This window comes from Rhipicephalus microplus, chromosome 1 (assembly GCF_043290135.1).
Source record: "Rhipicephalus microplus isolate Deutch F79 chromosome 1, USDA_Rmic, whole genome shotgun sequence".
Classification (NCBI taxonomy): Eukaryota; Metazoa; Arthropoda; class Arachnida; order Ixodida; family Ixodidae; genus Rhipicephalus; species Rhipicephalus microplus.
In genome coordinates this window covers 74,243,018-74,263,998 of record NC_134700.1, presented here as the reverse complement: position 1 = coordinate 74,263,998, position 20,981 = coordinate 74,243,018, and the positions used below count along the sequence as shown (strand labels likewise).

The following is a 20,981-nucleotide window of genomic DNA, read 5'->3' as shown; positions in this document are numbered from 1 at the left end:
ACATTTGTTTTACCATATCCATAATAGCAGTGTGTAAGGTTTCACGGCCACTGCAGTAATCTCGCGATGAATTCTCGCAATAAATGGCGAAAAGCATTGGACTGACGCCAGAGCATGCAGTCAAAGTGGTGCTCGTGTTGTCTGGCGCTCAAAACTAATAAAACAAAACAGTTGGCAGCTAGCGTGAAAGACATACACGCATGCGCCGTATACAGAAGGGTTGGCAATGTCGTCACACCGAGCACGCCGATAGTGTGCCACCGTCCAGATCTGGGCGCGTCACTTCGAGTCGAGTAGCCATGCCGTCGCCACGTTACTCCAGCTGCAGTATGTGCACCCACGTGTGCACGACGGTGAGTGCTTCACGAACGGCGGCCTTCTTGGAGCAGCTTGTGCGGGGTGAAAGGAAGCGAGAAAGAGGCAGTAACGCGATGGCTACCATGTCTTCTCTTGGTATGCAGCAGCTGTGCTGTCGCCAAGGTGGTTTCACTATTCTCTCACACCCGTCCACAAGGGCCACATTCGACGCCCTGCGTAGACAGAAGTGCTTCCCACTTCAGTTACCGCGGTTTTCCGGGAGGTCTGCGCTTTGTCTGTTCGGCTGAGTGATCCGCTGCTTTTCTTTGTCGCAGCTTCAAGAGCGGCTCCGACGACTGGGGGCGTGCGTCGCGCATGTCGCCTGCCAGACGGAGGAGCCGTTCGTGGACGCGGCCCTGCTGGCCAACGAGCTGCTACGCCGCGAACCACGCAGCGCTGCGCTGGCTCCGTCAGTCGAAGAGATCGAGGTCACTCGGCGCGAAATCCAAGAGGTGCCCATCGTACCTGAAGAGGAGACAGTTGTCCAAGAGCATCGCGGCCACTCGCCCCTCCCGAAGGCCACCGCTGACCGACCGCCGGCGGCCGAGCTGACGCGCGTCGAGGACGTCCAGAATCAGCTGCAGGCCGAGCCTGTGCCGCCCCCTCCTCCCCGTGGTCCCCCTCCTGCGGCCGAGGACGAAGAGCGCGCCCAGGAGGCGCCCGCCGAGGTCCCCGCAGCCCCCGTCGAGTCGTCTTCCCAGGAGGCCGCCGCCCCTCCCGAGCCATCAGCCGCCAGGAAGGCCGCCCGCAAGAGGTGAGCACAGGACCAGCGCTCCGTCGTTTTCGCGCCGTTTTTTATTGCGATAGCAATTATATGGACACTTTCGACTGGATTTACAAAAGCTGTATGTTCGCTTACAAACGTATAAGTGAGCAATTAATAATGGATTGCAGGCTATTCATTACCGTCTTAATGTTTGAAAGAGGGCAATTACAGTTTTACCTTTGGATAACCCAGTAACTGCTATCTAGAATAACTTGTAGCCTGCGGAACATATCACACTTGAACTCGGTAAAATATCTCGGAACATTTTATGATAACCACTTTCTTTGGCATACGACCAAGAAAGGAATACGGGCACTGACTCTTACGAAGGCTGTGCAGTAGTCGATCAAGGATACGGAGAGAATCACTAATTATTTTTTACAAAATATACATACATGCTTGTTATGACACCAGCGGTTGAGCCCCGCATTAGAATTTGGATGTGTTTTATATTCTGGTGCACCGGCTTATAAATTGTTTACTCTTGTAATCTTGGAAAGGGACGCCCAAGTTTATTCCTTGGATTACCGAAATTCACAGCCAATAATGTCCTACTTAGGAGCGAGGTTGTTGTCTTTTGGGCAGATTTAGGATACTAACAGTGCAATATTTCCTAAATATTTATGGGACTTCTATAAAAATAAAACTTACTTTCATGTATACATCAGTATGAGTTTTACCTATCTTATTGACTTCGGTTTCATACAGCGTGGTTGGGCTTCGTAGAAGCACTTGTTGGACCATTAGATGTTAAACTGAGTGAAGTGCTTTGCATCCGAGATAATAAAGACGGAACTCTAAAAACGTTTTTCATGATATATATCCAAATCATTCAAAAATTTCGCCTTAACATATATTCAACTAGCTTCTGCAGAGGCATTTAAAGTGGATAAATGTAAAAAAAATATCAAAGCTATGAATGCATCAAACTTAAAAAAAAAACGGCATCGGTATTCTTTTCGAAACCTTCAATTGTTCATTCTCAATAATACTTCCCGATTTTTTATCAGTTTGTTCGGCGGAATGCCATTACGAAAGCTCAGCCCATCAACCTGAAATGTGGCCATAGTTGGATACTTTATCTGTGTGTTCGGCACTCGCTAAGAATAGCGGTTGACAATAATCTCGTGACTTTAGGTCGTAATACCCTACATATTGTTATTATTATTATCAATTATATCATAAACCAACGTAACTACCCTACCAACGTAACTCTAATCAGATCAATCTGGGTATCGGGCCACAAAGGGGCAAAATGACGAAATAGCGGACGATCCGGCGAAAGGCGCTCTCAGTGGTCCGATATTCTCAATTATTCTGACACCAGCCGTGACAGATTGAGAAGGTGAGCAATAACTTGACCCTGTGAAGTAATTTATTACTCACCTAAATGAGTATCGAAACCTCTTGTTCCCTTGGTGTAGTAATTTCTGTTCAACATGAAAAGCAGTGTACTTCTATAAAATTAAACTATCTATAGTATATACGCACAGAGATGGTCTGGCTCCTTCCCCTTTTGGGTAGTCTTGTAGCAAGGACAAAACAACTCATAATTATTTCTTATCATGCATCTGCTTTAATATACTCTGGGGGAAACGTATACTCAAAATGGTGTTTAATCGAGTCAGATTGGATTTCGTCATTTTAAATATGTTGTCCTTGGGAGGCCCTCATCGTCATTGTCACTGAGACTTCCGTTCTACGGCGAATTTTTTTTTTTAAATGAACGAGGGCGGTGTTGACCTGAACTGTCTAAATTAGCGTCATTAATTTAGTTTGACTACTATATAGATCATTAGCCATACAATTCTTATAGTATAGTATAGATAATTCGTTTCTTGGCCGGTTCCGTAGGGTGGGCGTGAGCCACACATATTGTTAATAATAATCATCATCCATCATCATCATCATCATCATCATCATCATCATCAAAGTTTGGAGTGGCTTCACGTGAAAAATAAACAGAAGTGACAAAAAATGAACATTAGCAAAAATAAAAGTGGCTCCGTCCCGTATACTGCAGTGCACCTTCAGAAGAAAGAGGAGGCCAGGAAACGTGTAAGCACCGTTCGGCGCAAGCTGCACCAGAATGTTTGGCCACTTTCGCGATTATTATAAAGTGTTCTGGATAAGATTACACGCAGGACATGAGTAGCAAATCTTGTTCTCGAACTTACGTGAGCACCAGAGATTACACTGGAAAATTTAATCACTGATGTACAGAAGATTTAGAGAAACTAACCATGCGTTTTGGTACTGGTTCAATAATCACTACGCGCATGTGCTCTTTATGCTTCATTAGCCGATACATAAACACGTTCCCACCACCAGGCATAGGTTCGAATTATTTAGGGTGATGGTATTGCAAGTGGGATTCACTTCACAATGTAAGCACGAACCGCACGAGTAATATAATTCACAAGTTGAAAGCGGCTTCTCGCAGTATCTCAGTCAGATGCGCGGTTTCTTATATAACGGGATGTATTTGTTGGTGCCATTGCGATTCGAATTGCATTGTGCTGTCGACCACGCACCTATAACTTGTTTTCGATGCGCATAGTCTGATTGCGGTGCGCTGCTCCCTATAGTTTGCATCTTCCTCAAGTAATGAAAGTATATAGAAAAAAAAGTATACAAGAACACTGCACGCCTCAAATTAGAGAAGTATGCTTCTGCGCCATATAGAGCATGCCAGAATATTTTCAGTCTGTCAAGCTTTGCAAGTCACAAAAATTTGCTTAATGAAGATTGTAACAGTGACTCTAGAGAAAAATCTTCAATCCGAAATTTGTAGTGCCTAAACAGATAGAAATAGTAAAACTTTAATTCTGTGGTAAGACAACCCCACTGCTTATTTTTCTCCAGCCTCTTTTTAATGTTCGTGAAATTGAAACATTATCACATCACTGCTCCCGAACGCGCTGCGTTTTTAGCGTCCTCAAATGTAGATGCAAGGAATTGTCAAATACTGTTCATGAAGGAAGGTCCCTTGAACAGGGCGTTAAGTGATGGCAGCGTGTTTCCGATATATATATATAAAAAAACGTCGACGAAAAAGCGGCCGCCGCGTGCGAATGTGATACGAGACCACTGGCAGAATTCGACGCACCACCGGCATTTGTTTTTTTCTTCTTTGCAGTGATTAGCGAGTAGCGAAATGGTGATTGCAAACTTGAGGCAAACAAGCTATGCGCGTGCGATCTGTTTTTTAGTTGATGAACCGTTTTTGGGTTTGGCTCACGAACACTGTGCGGAGAGCAGTCTAGTGAGCATCGGACACTTGGCTCATTGAATCTATAGGCAGAACATTATTGCGAAAATAAATTTTTAGCGCTGAATTTCCTGTTTCGTTGTTTTCATCCACTCTGTCGTATAATGCTGACATGGGTACCTCTTCCGGGTAAGTCAGCAGAAAAGACGACATGCATGCGGTCACGCCTGAATTCAGCCTCTTATACATATAGGATTACTCTTTGAACGGCGTAAAGTAGCATTGCGGCAACGAAAATAGTGTCATTGGTGAATATTCCCGATGAAAATATGCTGATCAGGATATGGCCGCATTGGATCAGTGGTTATGGAGGTCGGCTTGTGATGCAGAGGTCGCAGGTTTGTTCCCGGCTGGGGCGGTCACATTTGGAAGCAGGGGAAACGGTAGCGGGCTGTGGATTGTGCGATGTTTGTGCACGGTAAAAAAACACTAAATGGTCAAAACTTCCGGAGCCCTCCCTACGGCGTCTTTCATAATCATCTCGTGGTTTTGGAACGTGAAACCCCAGATAATATTATGCTGGAAAGCACAGTAGACTAAAGAACGTGTTCAACGAGTGTTGCTTCGCCTCACAAAAATATAGTCCTAAAATCTTGCATGGCTCTCGAGTCTGATTGAACCAGTATATATTGAACCAGTATCGTACTATTGACGCGCTTCTGCCATTTTCACTGAAAAATGGCAAGCATGTTATCAGCCCGAGACAACATTTTTTTTGTTTGATAGAAAAAAAAAAAAACGCCAGGCCTGCGTGGTAGGCGCAGCACAGTCACAGCGAAAGCTAGAAGAGCGGCCTTTCAGAGCCTTTTCGAAACACTCATTGGGTAACTACTACAAGCATCTTGCTTGGTACCCACTATAGGGCATTAATAATAAACTTTTGGGTAGTAGGCCGGCATTCCCTTTACTATTTTTCGTCATTCTTCTGAGAAGCGTGGTATCCGCTAAAGACTTGCAAGGAATTTTGTGCCAATTGTCCATGCAGTGGCTGACGACGATGAGGAATTGTGGCAGTAGTGGGTATGCGCCACAGTTAACGGGGAAACAAGAACAAGCTTTTGTAATGAGTTGGAGCATTGGACGGCCCACTCGTTATGCTGATCGCATTGTGCGAGGACTGGTTGTTATTTCGCAGTTTTAAAACTATTTATAAGTCGTATTAACGCGATTGCTTTCCCGACATCAAGCCTGCCTACGGAAAGTTTGACAGCAAGTCGCAAGCATCGGTGTAGCTCAGTGGTAGAACGAGCTGGCACCCAGCGGACCCGGGTTCGAGCGCCCTTGTGCCATTGATGCTAGGTGATGCCTGCTTAAGACAAAGTGTGGTTACGGACACCGGCGCTGGCGGTGGACAACATGCAACTGCGCGTGACCCGAAAAGTGATCTCATAACAGTTTTCGCTGTAAAACTGACGAGTGCCGAGAATTCGAGGAACGGAACCAGCAACAAAGCAGCCGATGGAAGGAGTCTCTGTCGTTACTATGGCAGCGACGTGCAGCCACACTTGGTCGCGTTTCCGCGTCTGCTTGCCTACCGTTTCGCCGTCCGTTCTGCGCACATCGGTCCGCGCCGCCGTCGCGGCTGACCTCCGCCAGGGAGGGAAGAGGGGAGGGTATTTGTACATATCTCGTTTATGCTTGAGCGTTCTTTGTATATGTGCGTGTCTGCACATACAAAACTTTAAAATTTTGAAAGGAGTGCAAACACTCCTTCCTCCGCCTACGCCAAATGGTGGCTAGTGAGGAGTACATCCCCGCCGTATCTGGCACCTCAAAGCGGCAAATCTACGCGTATGTGTACCGTTACGGCCACCGTTTTCGAACAGTCGAAGTCGCCGTAGTTCGTTCGTTTTTGCCATTAATGTCATCATGCGTTTTATGCAATCGCCTTTTCGGTACCCTAGCTGAGCACAGGAAAGGTGGAAGGGAAGTGAGCCGAGGCAGCCGGTATTGTAGTGAACGCAAACACCCCAGCTTCACATCCATTATTCTACCGAATTGTCTCTATGCTATACTTTGTATAAATGCTGCTTTTATACGGGCTGGTAATCTGTTCATGCAGCACTTCAGATATGTCAACGTATGAAAGAATGTTTCACCGCAAGGGTGGTGTAATGAGTGCGGTACCCACAAATATAAGTAAGGCTAAATTTTTACATCCAGCTTTGCGTAACTCTACAAAACGCTGCTGTAACAGAACACAGCCGCTCGCGCTAAGAAAGGAAAATCCGCACAGTCGCTTCTCATTGAGAGCGAAAAACGTAGAAGGGTATGCAAGCCGTCCGCTGATGTCTGTCAATATAGCATTCGCCACTGCGTCCTTATAGTCAATGTTCACAGTCGCTGCTCGAACGAATGCTCTGGAACTAATTCACGGGCTGAAAAAAAAAAAAAAAAAAATGCCCCGACGCGTGGCATTGAACATATGACCCCGCGCTGATGTTGGGCCCCGCAACTGTGCGATTAACGCACTCGGTTACGGATGACGCCGGGCCGCTTGCGATAAGCAAGAGCTTATCATCAATATACCACAAGCATTTGAAGGACCGCGTTGCAAAAAAAAAAAAAAAACTCCTTAAATAACAATGCTATGCCAATTGCGGCACGTTCAGAATGAATTCAATCGAAAGCCGAGTGTCAAGACTACATGCGGTGCACTGACCATAAATAGAAGCTGATTAGTTTTACTGAAGTGAACGTTATTGTCTCGATAAACAGGCTACTTTTTTTTTTTGCCGTTTCCATAGACTGCCATTGTACGAACTTTAACTGCTCTGGGAACAAAATTGAAGCTTACCGCAACATGATCGCTTTAGCCTTCCCGACCGTTTAGGTTCTCAGACGCGCTCTGTTGTCTGCGTTTTTCATCATTAACCCTCTACAATAACTTATTCGAGAAAAGCTCACTGATTCCATTAAAAAACGCGCTAGCTTCGAGCCGGCACCGCTAGGGAAGCTGGCTGTTATGTGTTCAGGAAAGCTGGATATACGGCGGACGTTGTTCGTTCCAGGAACGCTGCTGATAGCTGTTTTGAAGAGTTGCGTGGCACGTAATTGAAGCGATGTTTACTAACAACTTGACGGCGTGCAAAATGTTTGTCACGTCTACTAAGTGGACATCGCAATCTAGTTTTCTATGCTTCGCGTCCACAGAAGAACACGTGAACGGTGGGAACGCGTTGACACGTTTCCTCCAATATACCTTATTTCTGGAGATTCATTCAGAGCTTTTTTGTAATGTCTTCCACCAGCACAATTGCGTTTGTAATCGCTATTGCGGTAAAAGCTCCCAAGAGACCCTGCCCTTTCGATTTCGAGATTGCCAGAGTCCGAGTACAAAGTTGTCGCGTGCTTTCTTTTAAAATGTCATCTCAATAATGAAACCATGACTCCTGGTCGAAGCAGCCGCAATTCGGTTTTAATACGCTCTGCTTTCAGTAGTGGGGCCATCGCTAGCGGCTCTTGTCGGACGGCCCACTATGAAATGGCTACGCCATGTTACACGAACGCCCCTCGCTTTACAGGGTCAGTGGCTGATGGTTAATAAAAATGAACATCATGGCATCGCATTTATCGCTTCGTTCTTTTTCTTATGGGTGGGGGAGGCTGCGTCGCTCGAAGGGCGTGGTCGCTGGCGCGGGCTATATCTCGAGACATGATACTGCTAGTAAGCGTTCCGTGCTACTAACCTCTCGCGAAGAAAGAAGCAACAGCGCTAGCACAGGGCTCGTCTCTGTCCTGTGCCAGCGCTGCTGCTTCGTTCTTCGTCAGTATGTACCAACCAGCTCAATTCAAGAAGCTAGCCTCTGCTTCGCGTTTAGATAACTGACCGCACGAAAACCGCTTCGGCAACTGGAGTGGTCATAGTCTCTTTAGCCAGCGTTCTGATGAGCTATGAGACATCAGGTCCAAAAGATGATACAATTTGTTAGTTTCACTTAACCTCTTAGCAATGAATGCGATAGAAATTGTATTTTTATACCAAATAAGGCTTGACGTCATCCGCGAGAAGCACTAGTGGGGGGGGGGGGTGTGTGATATTTCGGAGGAGCGCGCAAGCGCAGAGAACTTGCTGTACGCGCGGTGTTCGATATCAGTACGGCGATTCGGTTGACTAGAGACGCCCGCAACACCTCTTGCACGCTGATGCACGTACAGATAAAATCAGACTTGTCTAGAGCGGCCAACCCATTGCTCCAGCTGCTGTGCTCTTTTTTTTTTTTTTCAGAAGTGTGTTAAGAGCGACACTGTAATGATACCAAACAGGGTCATACTGCGTGTTAAGTCCTCTTGCTGTAATGTAAGGATGAACGGAAGCATTTAGCTAACGTGAGCTAAAAACTGCGGCCAACAACAGTGTCAACAGGCACGCGGTTCGCTGGTCTAGATGAGTGATTTTATGAACGGCGAGCGTCGCGTATGAATGAACCTCAAAAATGGCACGACTATAGTGTGGCCGCCTTGCTATCAAGGCTCGGTGCACATTCCTATATGGCCGTTACAGAAAGCGAAGCACTTTCGCCCAGTCAGTTTGCGCTGAGTAAAATGTAGAAGGGCATACCAGCTTAGCGCCTGCCGAAATAGCGAGCGCACCAGCGATAACACCCTTAAATTCAGTTCATATAACAACGCCCCCCACCCTCTCCTATTCCTCCTTGTGGTCCTAGTTCCTTCCTGCTCCTTGGAAGACTGGCGGTGCCTTCCTCTCTGCTTGAGTAACAGTCCATGGCAAGCCAGGCATGCGGGGTACGTGATGTTATCGCATCCGTCCTCCGTGCAAAGGAGATAGGTCGGCTGATATTATCTACTTTAGCCGCGTTCGTCGCCCCCGTTTGCGCGCATTAACCCGCGTCTAAAACACGATGCGCGGGAGGATGTTATCAGTTTGGATGGTACATAAAACGTGATGGTGATGGCCAGTGTCGCAGCCAGGGGGGGGGGGGCACAGCGGAACCCCCCCCCCCCCCTCCGCGAAATATTTCCCGCTACGGCATATATAGAACAAAATGCCCCCCCCCCCGCCCTTGTGCAAATCAAGGTGGCCCCCCAAAAATAAAGTAGAATATTTTTGCCTATGTCCCTAATGACGGCAAAACCAGTCGGGAATGTTCATATAATTGCTGTCGCAATAAAAACAAAATGGCTATCGCTGTTGAGTTGTCTTAGGCGAATGCATAGGGTACAGCTGGAGATTTTTTTCTTTTTGCACTGCTTTCAAGAGGACAACACAGGGCTTTTTTAATGTATTGACACAACGCTCCAGCCACATATAAAACACTACTGCAAAAGGAAAACGAAGGTCCGCTTTGAGACTAGCTAAATGATGTCATGTTACACCCAGCAATATAATCAGTTGTGAAGAAAACCAACCTTTTCTATCTTTGATTCACGTTAGGGAAATGCAGTTGGGACTGTGTGAGTCTCTAGTGTTGTACGTCACAACATTTGTGTACCAAATCTGCTGATAACCACAAGGGTGTATTTATGATGTTACTTCATGCACTACTTTATTTAAACAGTATTCTGCCTATTCGCTGCGAAAGTAGTCACTGAAGAAGTTTTTCCAGAATCCTCAACAGCATGGCATTATTTTTTCATCAACTGAAATAGGGAGTGCTCCTAAGATGTTTGGCTTCATGAGGTTTGCAATCAAATGAAATATTTCTAGCTCTTCGCAAGAGCCCGAAAATAATTATTCATGTCCTTGAGTGTAAATGCAACTTGCTTCTCCTTCAGGATGCAAAGTTACCTCCTCCGGATTTCTCTAAAATGCAAGTTTTCAGCTCGAAAGTGCTCCAGATGTAAAGTTTGCTGCTCCAAAAATTGCTCCAAACTAGCAGATCTCGGTGGCATCGCAGTGATCTTACTCCTGCGCCAAATAAGATTTACAGCATCATCCTGTTAATATCAACGAAAATTGCGCCTAGCTGCGCCAAAGTCGGATTTGGGAGTGTCTATCACCGTCAATGGCCACGCCGGTGCGTCAAAACACGTGCATCTTGTTCTCGGGGGCCACCAAAGTCGCAATCGCGTGCCTAAAATTACTATTCCGCTGAATTAACAGTGGTCGCGCCTGCGTTCTGAGTAATCCACGATGTTTGGTGCCGACGTTGTGCCGACGCAACTTCTGTTGTGTCCGCTCAACGGTGAAACGCGCTCTTCGCAGGTGCTCGTGACGTCTATTCCTATCTGTATCGCGAAGCTGTGGCGGCGATTCATCGGCGGGCGTCGTCCGTTCCAGAAACGCTGCTGACAGTTTGTCTGAAGAGTTGCGCTGCACGCAAAGCAATTTTCACTAACAACCACACGCGTACACGCCGCCAGAATGCGGGTCGCTTCTACTTTTGGACATCGCGTGCGGTTTTCGAGTCTACAGAACACGTGCACGGTGGAAACGCGTTCACACTTTTCATTTATTATACTTTATTCAGGGATCTTCATTCAGAAGTTCATTTTTGTAATTCCTTCCACCAGCACATCCGCGTTTGTAATCGCTGTTGTGGTAAAAGCTCCTGAAACACCGTGCCATTTCGAACTCGAGATTACTATGGTCGAGAAATTCTTCGCATGTTTTTTTGTTTTGTTTTAATGTCATCTGATTATTGAAAGCATGCCTTCTGCTTGGAGCAGGCGGAATTCAGTTTTAATATCGCTGGCGTTTCTGCAGCTACGCCTTGTTACACGTCCGCTTCTCGCTTTTCAAGGTTAAAAAAAAAATAAACATCACGTCATCAGAGTCATTAATTCCTTTTTCTTTTTGTGAGCTTTTGCACACGCGTTTATCCTTTGGTGGGGAGAATCATGTGCATTCGGCTTTCACCGCAACGATTGCGTTAGATGGGCTTAGGTACTCGGTTGCTAACCCGCAGGTCGCGGGATCAAATCCCGGCTGCGGCGGCTGCATTTTCGATGGAGGCGAAAATGCTGAGGCCCGTGTGCTCAGATTTGGGCGTCCACATCGTGAATTTAGGTGTATACATCGGGAACGTGGCCACCTGTCCCGCATTTTTTTACCTTGGCATATATATACCTCATCACCATTTACATGCCCCCCCCCACCCCCCTCTTTAGATCAAGGTGCACACTCCCTCACCCCCAAAGTAAAAATTTACCTACGCCTCTGGTGACGGCAAAGACTGGTCGAGAATGTCCTTGTATTTGCTATCGCAATAAAAAGGAAATGGCTCTCATCCATGTTACAACAAAGGTAGACGCACGAGTAGAGCAGAAAAAATGATCCATAGCTACGGGTCAGACGACAGAGCCGCCTTCGTAGACGCAGCAGAATACGGTACCCAAACAGAAATAGCTATGTGGCAGTAGTCGTAGATCACAACCAAAAGCTCGTTACCAGCATGTCAGTTAATACCAAATTTTCCCAGACAGCAGAGGATGTAGCTATTGCACTAGCACTGGTCTCCACAAATGCTCAATACATTATTAGCGATTCACGGGCGGCCATTCGAAATCACGCTAAGGGCCAAATCTTCCAGAGGCGTGGCACATCGTAAGTGTAAACCAAGCAATATTTTCCGCTGTAGAAAAGAATGACAGACAACTGCTCTGGTTCCCGGCACATACAGCTCCAGACATTTCCGCAGTCAATCCCAATGAGGTAGCACACTGCGAGGCTCGAGGTCTTACTCGCCGAGCTGAGCAAGGAGCGACTTCCACGGGTCAGGCGAACGTAGAGGACGGGATATGGAGAAAAAAAGATCGATTAACCACATTCAGTGATATAACCAAATACTACCAAATGCGGAGGCCAATTTATCCACCCTCACTCTAAACTCAACAGAGCAGAGTCCGTTGCTTGGAGGCAGTTACAGATGCAAGCTACCCCAATCCCGTGCAATTAAAGACTTTTTTGGCCATATACGAGAGCGGCACATGCAAGCTATGCAAGTCTTGTAGAGCCACCCTTCAACACATATTATGGGTGTGTCGAATATACCCCTTCAACACATATTATGGGTGTGTCGCATATACCAAGATCAAATGGCGGTCTCCTCGGAAGATCTGCGGGTGCGGTGGTCGGCCGCGCTGCAAAGCTCGGAACTCGCGGACCAACTTTGGGAGTCTTGTAGAGCCACCCTTCAACACATATTATGGGTGTGTCGAATATACCCCTTCAACACATATTATGGGTGTGTCGAATATACCAAGATCAAATGGCGGTCTCCTCGGAAGATCTGCGGGTGCGGTGGTCGGCCACGCTGCAAAGCTCAGAACTCGCGGGCCAACTTTGGGCTATCCAGCGAGCCCTGGAGGCAGCGCTGGAGCAACGGCTCCAAGCGGCCATTTAGGTGGCCCCAGGCCCGGGCCTTCCATTTGCCAGATATTCAATAAAGTTATTTCATCATCATTGCCTTCTAGTTGTCTTAGGCATATGCATAAGGTACCCTGTTAGGTTCCTTTTTTTACACACTGCTTTCTATAGAAGACACTACAGGGGGATTTTAAAATATAGACCTAATGCCCTAGCCAAATAAAACATGGCTGCAAATGGAAAACGAAGTTTGTCAAGACGAGTAGTTTCATCACAAAGAGATGAGTGCCGGGAAAAGTTAGCATTATCAGACTAGCTAAAGGACATCATGTTAAGCCTAGCAGTATAATCGGTTGTGGAGAAAAAGAAACTTTATATATTATTGGAGTCGTCCAAAGAAAATGCAGTTGCGACTCTGTGTCTGTAGAGTTGTACGTCACGGCGTTTGTCTATCGTACATATTGCTAACCACATAAGTGTATAGAACGTTATTTCATCACGTACAATTTTATTCAAACAGCATTATGTTCATCTACTATGACAATAATTGCGAAACAAATCTTTTCAGAATGTCCAGCATAATGATGCCATTATTTTTGCCATTATCAGCTAAAATATAGGAATGCTCCTAAAATGAGATTTGAAATGAATGGAAATATTTCTAGCTCTTCACAGGAGACAAGAGCACCAAAATAAGTTTTCATGCCCCTGAGTGTAAATTAAACATGGTTCTCCTCCAGGATGTGAAGTTAGCTGCTCCAGATTGCTCCAAAATGGAATATTTTGCTCCTCCAAAAATTGCTCCAAATTAGAAGACCTCTATGGGATCACTGCATTGATAATACTGTCGTTTTAGACATTGTAACACATTGAACTAGTATTCTGGCGTAAATTTTTATTTCGCTTTAGTGTCCCTCCTACGCGTTAATTCCAAGGTCGCAGGTTCTATTCCTGCCAGCGGCAAGTTCTCTTTTCGCACACTTTTACCCCTTCACTTTCACTTCAATGTACACTCATTGACACCGTTTTCTGTTAGATTCATAGTCGTTCATGTGCCGTCAAAACTTTGGCTCACGATTAAAGAAGCTAGCTTTCAAACCTGCAGCACACTATAGCTGAAATCGGGTTATCATGCAGGCTTTACAGTGGTAAGGCGTATCACCAGTGAGGTAGAATTGAAGAGAAATTCGACCCTCGTTCAGTGGTGGATGGAGAGGGGGCGGCAGGGCACACCCTTCTCCTCTCTTTAGTACTTGCCGTCCACCTCCGTCCACCTGCTGTCACCAATAAGGACAAATGAATGGGACCGCTTTGACCACACATTAACAGTATTTATGCTATGTCAGTTTTCGTGCTCGTAAAAACAAATAAGGAATGATTGCGCCCGCCTCTCCGGTGTTGCTTCAAGCGACCGCGACCCCCCCCCCCCTGAAATCAGTGGCTGGATCTGCCCTTGCCCTCGTTAATTACGGATAAACAAATAATGCCAATGTGTTCTCTGGTTCCGAGAAGCGTTTTTATTGTTCTATGGCTCGAAACTCGTTAATTCAATCATAATTGGCCGCAGACTGGTTAATGAGGAAACCTCTGAACCCGCTGAGCATGAAGCACTGAGAATAGGCAACGCCAAGATGCCGAAAAAGACGTGGTTGCCGTCAGCAATCTCGAGTCTTGACCAACGCATCAACGCTTGCGAAAATTTTTTCACTGTCTGTCTGTAGGTCTGTCTGCCCGTCCGTCCGTCCACCCGCTTACGTTTAGGTGCTCTCGTGGTCACCCTGCCAGACAGTGGCAAATACCTTTTAGCGGGTATGTGTTGCGGGCATGTGCCATAAGTGATTGACACTTAAAACTGGTACTGGCACAAAAACATTGGCCTCGCGTTTTTTTGATGAGATGTGTTGCTGGGGGCCTGCTAGTCATGACACGACACATCGTTTGCTGCAGCACGCGACAGATAATTAATTACAGGCCCATCATCATCGACCAATTTCAGTTTCGGTTTAAAAGAGCTCCAAAAACCGTGTGGAACTGTCGCCATTGAGCGTGTGCAGCACGTCAGCACACAAAACTGGGGCACACTTCCGTTCGGTCCGCATCAAGAATTACTTTCGAATAGGAAACGGGACTGTAATGTCGCAAAAAATAAAAAATTCTAAGCGTGCGCCATGACCATGAAGTCGCAACCAGCCGCGGAAACAAACGTGGCAAAGGAAAACAGCAGCTATGACGTCATCATAACTTGTTTTGACTGCAGCGTGGTGACGTGAGAAAAGTAGGGGGCCCCTAAGGGTCCCCTTCGAGGGTGTCAATGGTACGATGAAGTGGAGGGCTCACGCAAACTGCAAAACTTTTTTTAAATACATTCCCAGCTATACTCGCTGTTGATATTTTGCAGATGATATACGAATGTTCCTGGGAATCAACCCAACAGGCTATCTCGGCCGCAAAATTTTGTCAGTGCCCCTTTAATGTCTACCCAGGAACAGCAAGAAGACACGTTCTTAACGTGCGAGCGTCAAGAAATACCCAACATTGGTAGTGTCCAACCCGACAAATACAAAGAATAAATGTCGGTGTCCTAGCTGGAATCGAACCCAAGAATTCTGCGTAGCAATGAAGCATTCTACAAGAGAGCTATGCTAGGTACTCGTAACTACTTTTAAAATAGACGCGAATCTACGCAAAACGCCATAGTGGTTGCAGTGCTGCCTACCCAATTTTATCAACATTACATATGTGCTCCTTTGATACAGCCGTCACCACGGGTTAACGTCAATTGTGGTTAGCTTGCATGCGCTGAAGTTGATTTATATAGCAGTATCCAGAGCTAGCATCCTCGTGAGCATCAGCACTTCATATCAGCTTCTGGGGTTGCTAATACGCATGGTGCAGTTGGCATCATTGGGTTAGTGCGAACAACCGGTTATATAGATATATGCAACTCTTGAACATATGTCTGTGCAAGCAACATTTGTACACATATTTAGCATCATTTCATGACATGTCGCTCGTCAGTTGCGCTGGTGCGTAATGATGAAGGGATCGGTTCAAAGCATGTGTTGGCTTAAAACGCGGGTGTTCTGAGGCGCAGTCACATTGTGAACGAAATCTCGAATGACGAAAATTGTGGCTTTTACCCTGCTGTTATCTAAAAAGTACTGTATTTAGGTGTTCGTCAAGAAAATTAAGGTGCAAAATAAAAATAATCTCCCTGTTGGTGCTTATCAGCTGGTCCGCACAGCTGCTGCGACCAGTTTGCCCTCCGCGCGAGCCGAGTGCGAGCGTTGAAAGGCCCGCTATTCCACCGGGGTTGCTGCAGCCAGCTTTGCAAGTTTACGTGCTGGTGTTTGGACATTTTTGCATGGTTTGTGACAGGTTACGGTTGTACTATATTTTGTCTGCGCCAAGCAGTAGTGTGAACTTTGTTTTTTTGGAAAAGCCACCAGGACGCCTATGGAAAGTCGCCAATTTTGTTCAAAAGTTGGGAAACGTATATCATTTTTTTTCTTGAGTGTTTAGTTTTTGACTATAAAGAACGCGAAGAGGTTGTTTTTTATTTAAAAAATAATTCAAATCAATCCTGTTGTGGCAAATGATGTTGGAGTGCGCTACGCTACTGTGAACTGGTGAGCAACTATAGTCCATGTGTTTCCAGTGAACCTTGAGCTGTTCTGGCGTTCGGAGCCGCTTTGACCGTCTCTGACTGTAACAGGAGTGATCGTAACGGCCATGTTGCTCGCTAAAGGTCGCAGCGCCACAAGCAGCTTGATCCTGCATGTGCATTGGGCTCATTTATTGAAGCTCGTTCCGAGCTTCAGTAAATGTGGACAACGCTTTGCTTACTGTAAAATATCACTTTTAAAGCACCAATGATGCAGCAAGTCAAGACCTAGTGGTCTTCAGCCTCTTTGAGCAACAAAGGCGCTGCTTCAGTGCTTTTCACCGCGCCCACTACCAACGCTGGGCGAAGAGCGAAACTGAAACTGCAGAAAAAAGTCCATAGACAGTTCGCTAGCTAATGTTATCTAATCCCAAGCCTGTGCTTCCCATAGGTCCCATGAGGGCGCAAACAGAGTTCATAATGCCGCGTTCCTTCCCCAAGTTTTGTAATCGCCCTGTCACACTGTACGTAATTCTCAGCGCAAACTGCACCTGCACTGTTCGAGAAGCTTCAGGACTACATTAGTCTAGTTGATCATTTCGTTAAGACTCTATCCACTTTGCGAACATTAGAATATTCTGGCACCCACGGGGCCGTTAGCGGTAACACTAGAATATTTGACAGTATGTGTATAAATACCAACTCGCTTCACCACTTCTCATTCGATCGACGGCCGATGCTCTGTTCACCAATATTAGTGCCAGTGTGCATCGCTGCAATCTGACCTCCAGTTTACAGGCCTCAAGTTCGGGCGAATGAACAGTTTGATCTCCTGATTGCAGTCTGCTCCATTGGTTGACGTCACGACACTGTGGCATCTGGTGGAGGTGCTGTTCCCTTCATGTACCGGACGCATCCATTAAGTTGCGAGTCCAGCGCCAGTCGTGAAGACATCGAGGACAACCCTAAGCAGTGAACAAGCCGCAGGCAACTGTCTACCGCCAGAGTTCGGGCCTCTACCTGAGAACACTAAGCAAATCAAGACCGTGGCTTCAACCACAGGCACGATGATAACCGCCGTGCCATCTGCACCAATCTTGCTGCAGCAGCCCAAAGAGCCACCAACGTTCCTCAGATCATCAGAGGAAGACACAGAAAGTTGGCAGGAGACATACGACCGAGTTGCCGCCTTGAACAGTTGAGACCCCAATGAGAAACTGCGCCACAACTACTTTTACGTAGAAAATGCCGCGGAAACGTGGTTCGATAACCGGGAGTCCACACTACAAAGCTGGGATATCTTTCGGACGACGTTTCTCTGCACGTTCACGAGTGTTGTTTGTAAGGAATGTGCAGCTATTCGGGAGATGCGTGCGCAACTTCCCAACGAAAACGACACCATCTTCATCGAAAAGATGACCTGCCTGTTTTCTCGCGCTGACCCCGCCATGGCCGAGGAGAAGCTTCGATTCCCAATGCGTGGTATCAAGGAAGAGATGTTTGCAGGCTTTGTGCGCAACCTACCTAAGACTGTCAAAGAATTCCTCACCGAGGCCGTCACAATCGAGAAAACACTTGAGATGCATAGAAGGCAGTTTAACCGCAGCTCTTCAACAGTCAACTACTCCGAGGCTCATGCCCTCGGCACCAATGACCTGCACGAGACAATCCGAGCGATCGTGCGGGAGGAGCTGCGCAAGCTGCTGCCTTCACTGCAGCCTTCACTGCAGCCTCAAGTGGATTCAATCATCGTCATTGTCCACGAGGAGGTGCCAGTGTACATCATTCAGCGCCTTGAATCCGTACTTCAAGCAATCGGGAGGTCTGGACTCGCCCTAAGCCAGAAAAATGACGCTTTGCGTACGAAGAGCTCTTGTTTTTGGGTCACGTGATCAGTAAGACTGGAGGGTGCCCAGACCCGCAGAAAACAGCGGCCATCGCCGCCTTCCCGCCAGCCACTGACAAGAAAGCCGTGCACCAATTTCTTGGCTTGTGCGCCTACTAAAGATGCTTCAAGGACTTTTCACTGATCCCCGAGCCACTAGCTTGCGAAGACCGGCGTCGATTTCAAGTGGAAAATGGCTCAAATTGAAGCAGTTCAGAACCTTAAACGATGCCTGCAGACACCGCCGCTACTTGTGCATTTCGATGAATATACCGAAACAAAAGTACGCACCAACGTAAGCAGCGTAAGACTCGGCGCCATCCTTTTGCATCAAGCCGACGGCCTGGAAAGGGTTATCAGTTATGCTAGTTGATCGCTATCTAAGGCTGAGATAAACTATTCCACAGCAGAAAAGGAGTGCTTTGCCATCATCTGGGCAGCATCGAATTTTCGCCCTTATTTCTAGGCAGGCCTTTCAAACGCAGGCCACAACGCTGTGTGTTGGCTAACTAATTTGAAGCACCCTTCAGGCTGCCTTGTATGGTGGAGTCTAAGACTTCATAAATTCGACATTACCATCGTTTACAAGTCTGGAAGGAAACACTTCGACGCCGACTGCCTGTCTCGTGCCCCTGTTGATCCATCACCGCAGGACGATCAGGCTGATGAGCAATTCTTGGGAATCATAAGTGCTGACTACTTCACCGAGTGACAGCGAGCAGCAGACCAGGCAATTAGACGGCTAGTCTAATACCTCGAGGGCCGAGCCAGTGTGTTCCCAAAAGTCTTTAGGCGAGGACTAGCATCATTTTTCTTGAAAAAAAAAAAAACGTCCTTGTAAAGAACTTTTCTCTGGCCCGATTTAGTTACCTTATCGCTGTACCTGCAGCAATGTGATCAGTGGCGTACCAACTCCTTCGCGAGTGGGGGGGCAAGCATACCCAATTCGTCCCTGGAGTGTGTATATATATACCGAACCTGCGACCTTCGCAGGTCGGAGGTTCGGTTCCTGCTCACTGCAAGTTATCTTTTCACCCACTTTTCTTTCTGCACATTTACTGTAGAATTCGGTCTAATACTTTCTTTGGCATTATTGTCTGTTAGATGTCATTAATGCGGTGTGAAAACACGAAAAAACGAGCCCTTAAATATACACTTCTTTCCTTTTTATATATATATATATATATATATATATATATATATATATATATATATATATGCGTCGAGAAACGATGAACGAACATGCGACGAAAATGTTCATTTCTTCTGCAGGAGGGCCTGCCCTCCTTAAAGAATACAGGGTGCACGCAAAATCTGCATTTTTAAATAGATGAGTACGGTGAGGACCCCCAACATGTGCTTTACTGTTATTGTCCTAGGTAAGGCATATATCATGTCAATATCAATAAACACAGGCATTTGTGCGATATCTTTACGACTGCATGAAAAAAAAAATGTGAGCAAGGTGCAGTTTTCTACTACAAAGTATGGGGTATGCGCAAAAACATGCAAACAGACAATGTTCCATGGGATATATACTAACGTTGTTACATATATATAGGATTGTGGAGATGTTGATTGATATGTGGGGTTTAACGTCCTAAAACCACCATATAATTGAGAGACTCCATAGTGGAATGCTCCGGAAATTTCGACCACCTGTGGTTCTTTAACGTATGCCCAAATCTGAGCACACCGGCCTACATTTCCGCCTCCATCGGAAATCCAGCTGCCGCAGCCGGGATTCGATCCCGCCACCTGCGGGTCAGCAGCCGAGTTCGTTAGCCACTAGACCACCGCGGCAGGGCTGGTGGGAGATGTGTACGAAGGATTCGTGGATTGCGCGATCATCTCCGAGCAAACACCTCTAACATCACATTGCTTTGTGGATATGGTGGGAATTTTTTATGCATCGCCTCACAACTCTGCATAAATACAATTAACTCATCTTTGCCGAGAAAGAGGGAGGAATAAGTAGCGCTGCACATGTGTGCTTCTTTGCTGTAATAGTTGTATGTAGAGCTGTAAAACTCAATTCAAGTTGAATGAACACAGATTAGCCCGACTCTTGATTAAGTCTACATAGTGCAAAAAAACCACGGACTTTTACCATCTCCCTGGTTCGTGGCATCAAGCTTCTGGGAAAGATTATGAGCTGAGCTTCCCACTGCTGGAATCTATTGCTTTATTCGTCGCCACTTTACAAGCTGCTGCCACTGTTACAAGGTCCCATAAGAGAATCTGATTATGGATTTGGTTGGTCGGAGGCTGATGCGCAAACCTTGTTATTTTTTTGCTGTTTCAGTGTGGCAAAACCACACATTCAATAGAATTCATCACACTCATAGGCCCACAGCAGCTTCCACAGAGCAATCTTGATGCCATTCCTTTTTTACCGAAGAAAGTTATTTTCGTAACGCAGCAAGTGCTTTCACTGGTCCATAAAAACATTGCTCATTTTCATTTGTAGCTGCATCAGCCAGGAACAGCAAAATAAAAGCATGAGCCATTAATGCAATTCTATAGGGCACTGTTCAGGGCTAGCCTGCTCTGCAGTGCTACAGCTCAAGGCGCGAAAGTGTCATACAGTGGTCCGCACTGCAAAGAGCCTACTAGGGAAGTCTTCACTGCAGAATTGCTGCAAATATTCCATTATATGTAACATTTTTACGTAATATTTTCATCTCCTCGTAGCATCATAACTGAGTAATTACTGTGGTCAAAGAAAACATCGTCTTAACTATTGGTTTTCAAAGCGTGCAGCCAACATTGACCATTGTCGGAAGTGGGGGGCTCAGCCCCCCTACCTCTTCTTGGTGGGGGAAGCTA

The 20,981-nt window shown here is 46.3% G+C and overlaps 1 protein-coding gene across 2 annotated transcripts in view; it reads left to right on the top strand.

The window, feature by feature from the left end:
* Positions 1 to 20,981, top strand: part of LOC119177974 (uncharacterized) — a 119,834-nt gene that overhangs the window by 55,887 nt on the left and 42,966 nt on the right. Inside the window, exons 1-2 of one of the 2 annotated variants that reach the window (XM_075879427.1) lie at positions 170 to 353; positions 633 to 1,111. In XM_075879427.1, the coding sequence (XP_075735542.1) occupies positions 201 to 353; positions 633 to 1,111 (632 nt within the window). In that variant the 5' untranslated portion in view covers positions 170 to 200. Of the gene's footprint in view, positions 1 to 169; positions 354 to 632; positions 1,112 to 20,981 lie in introns of those variants that run through there. The other variant, XM_075879361.1, reaches the window with a different exon arrangement.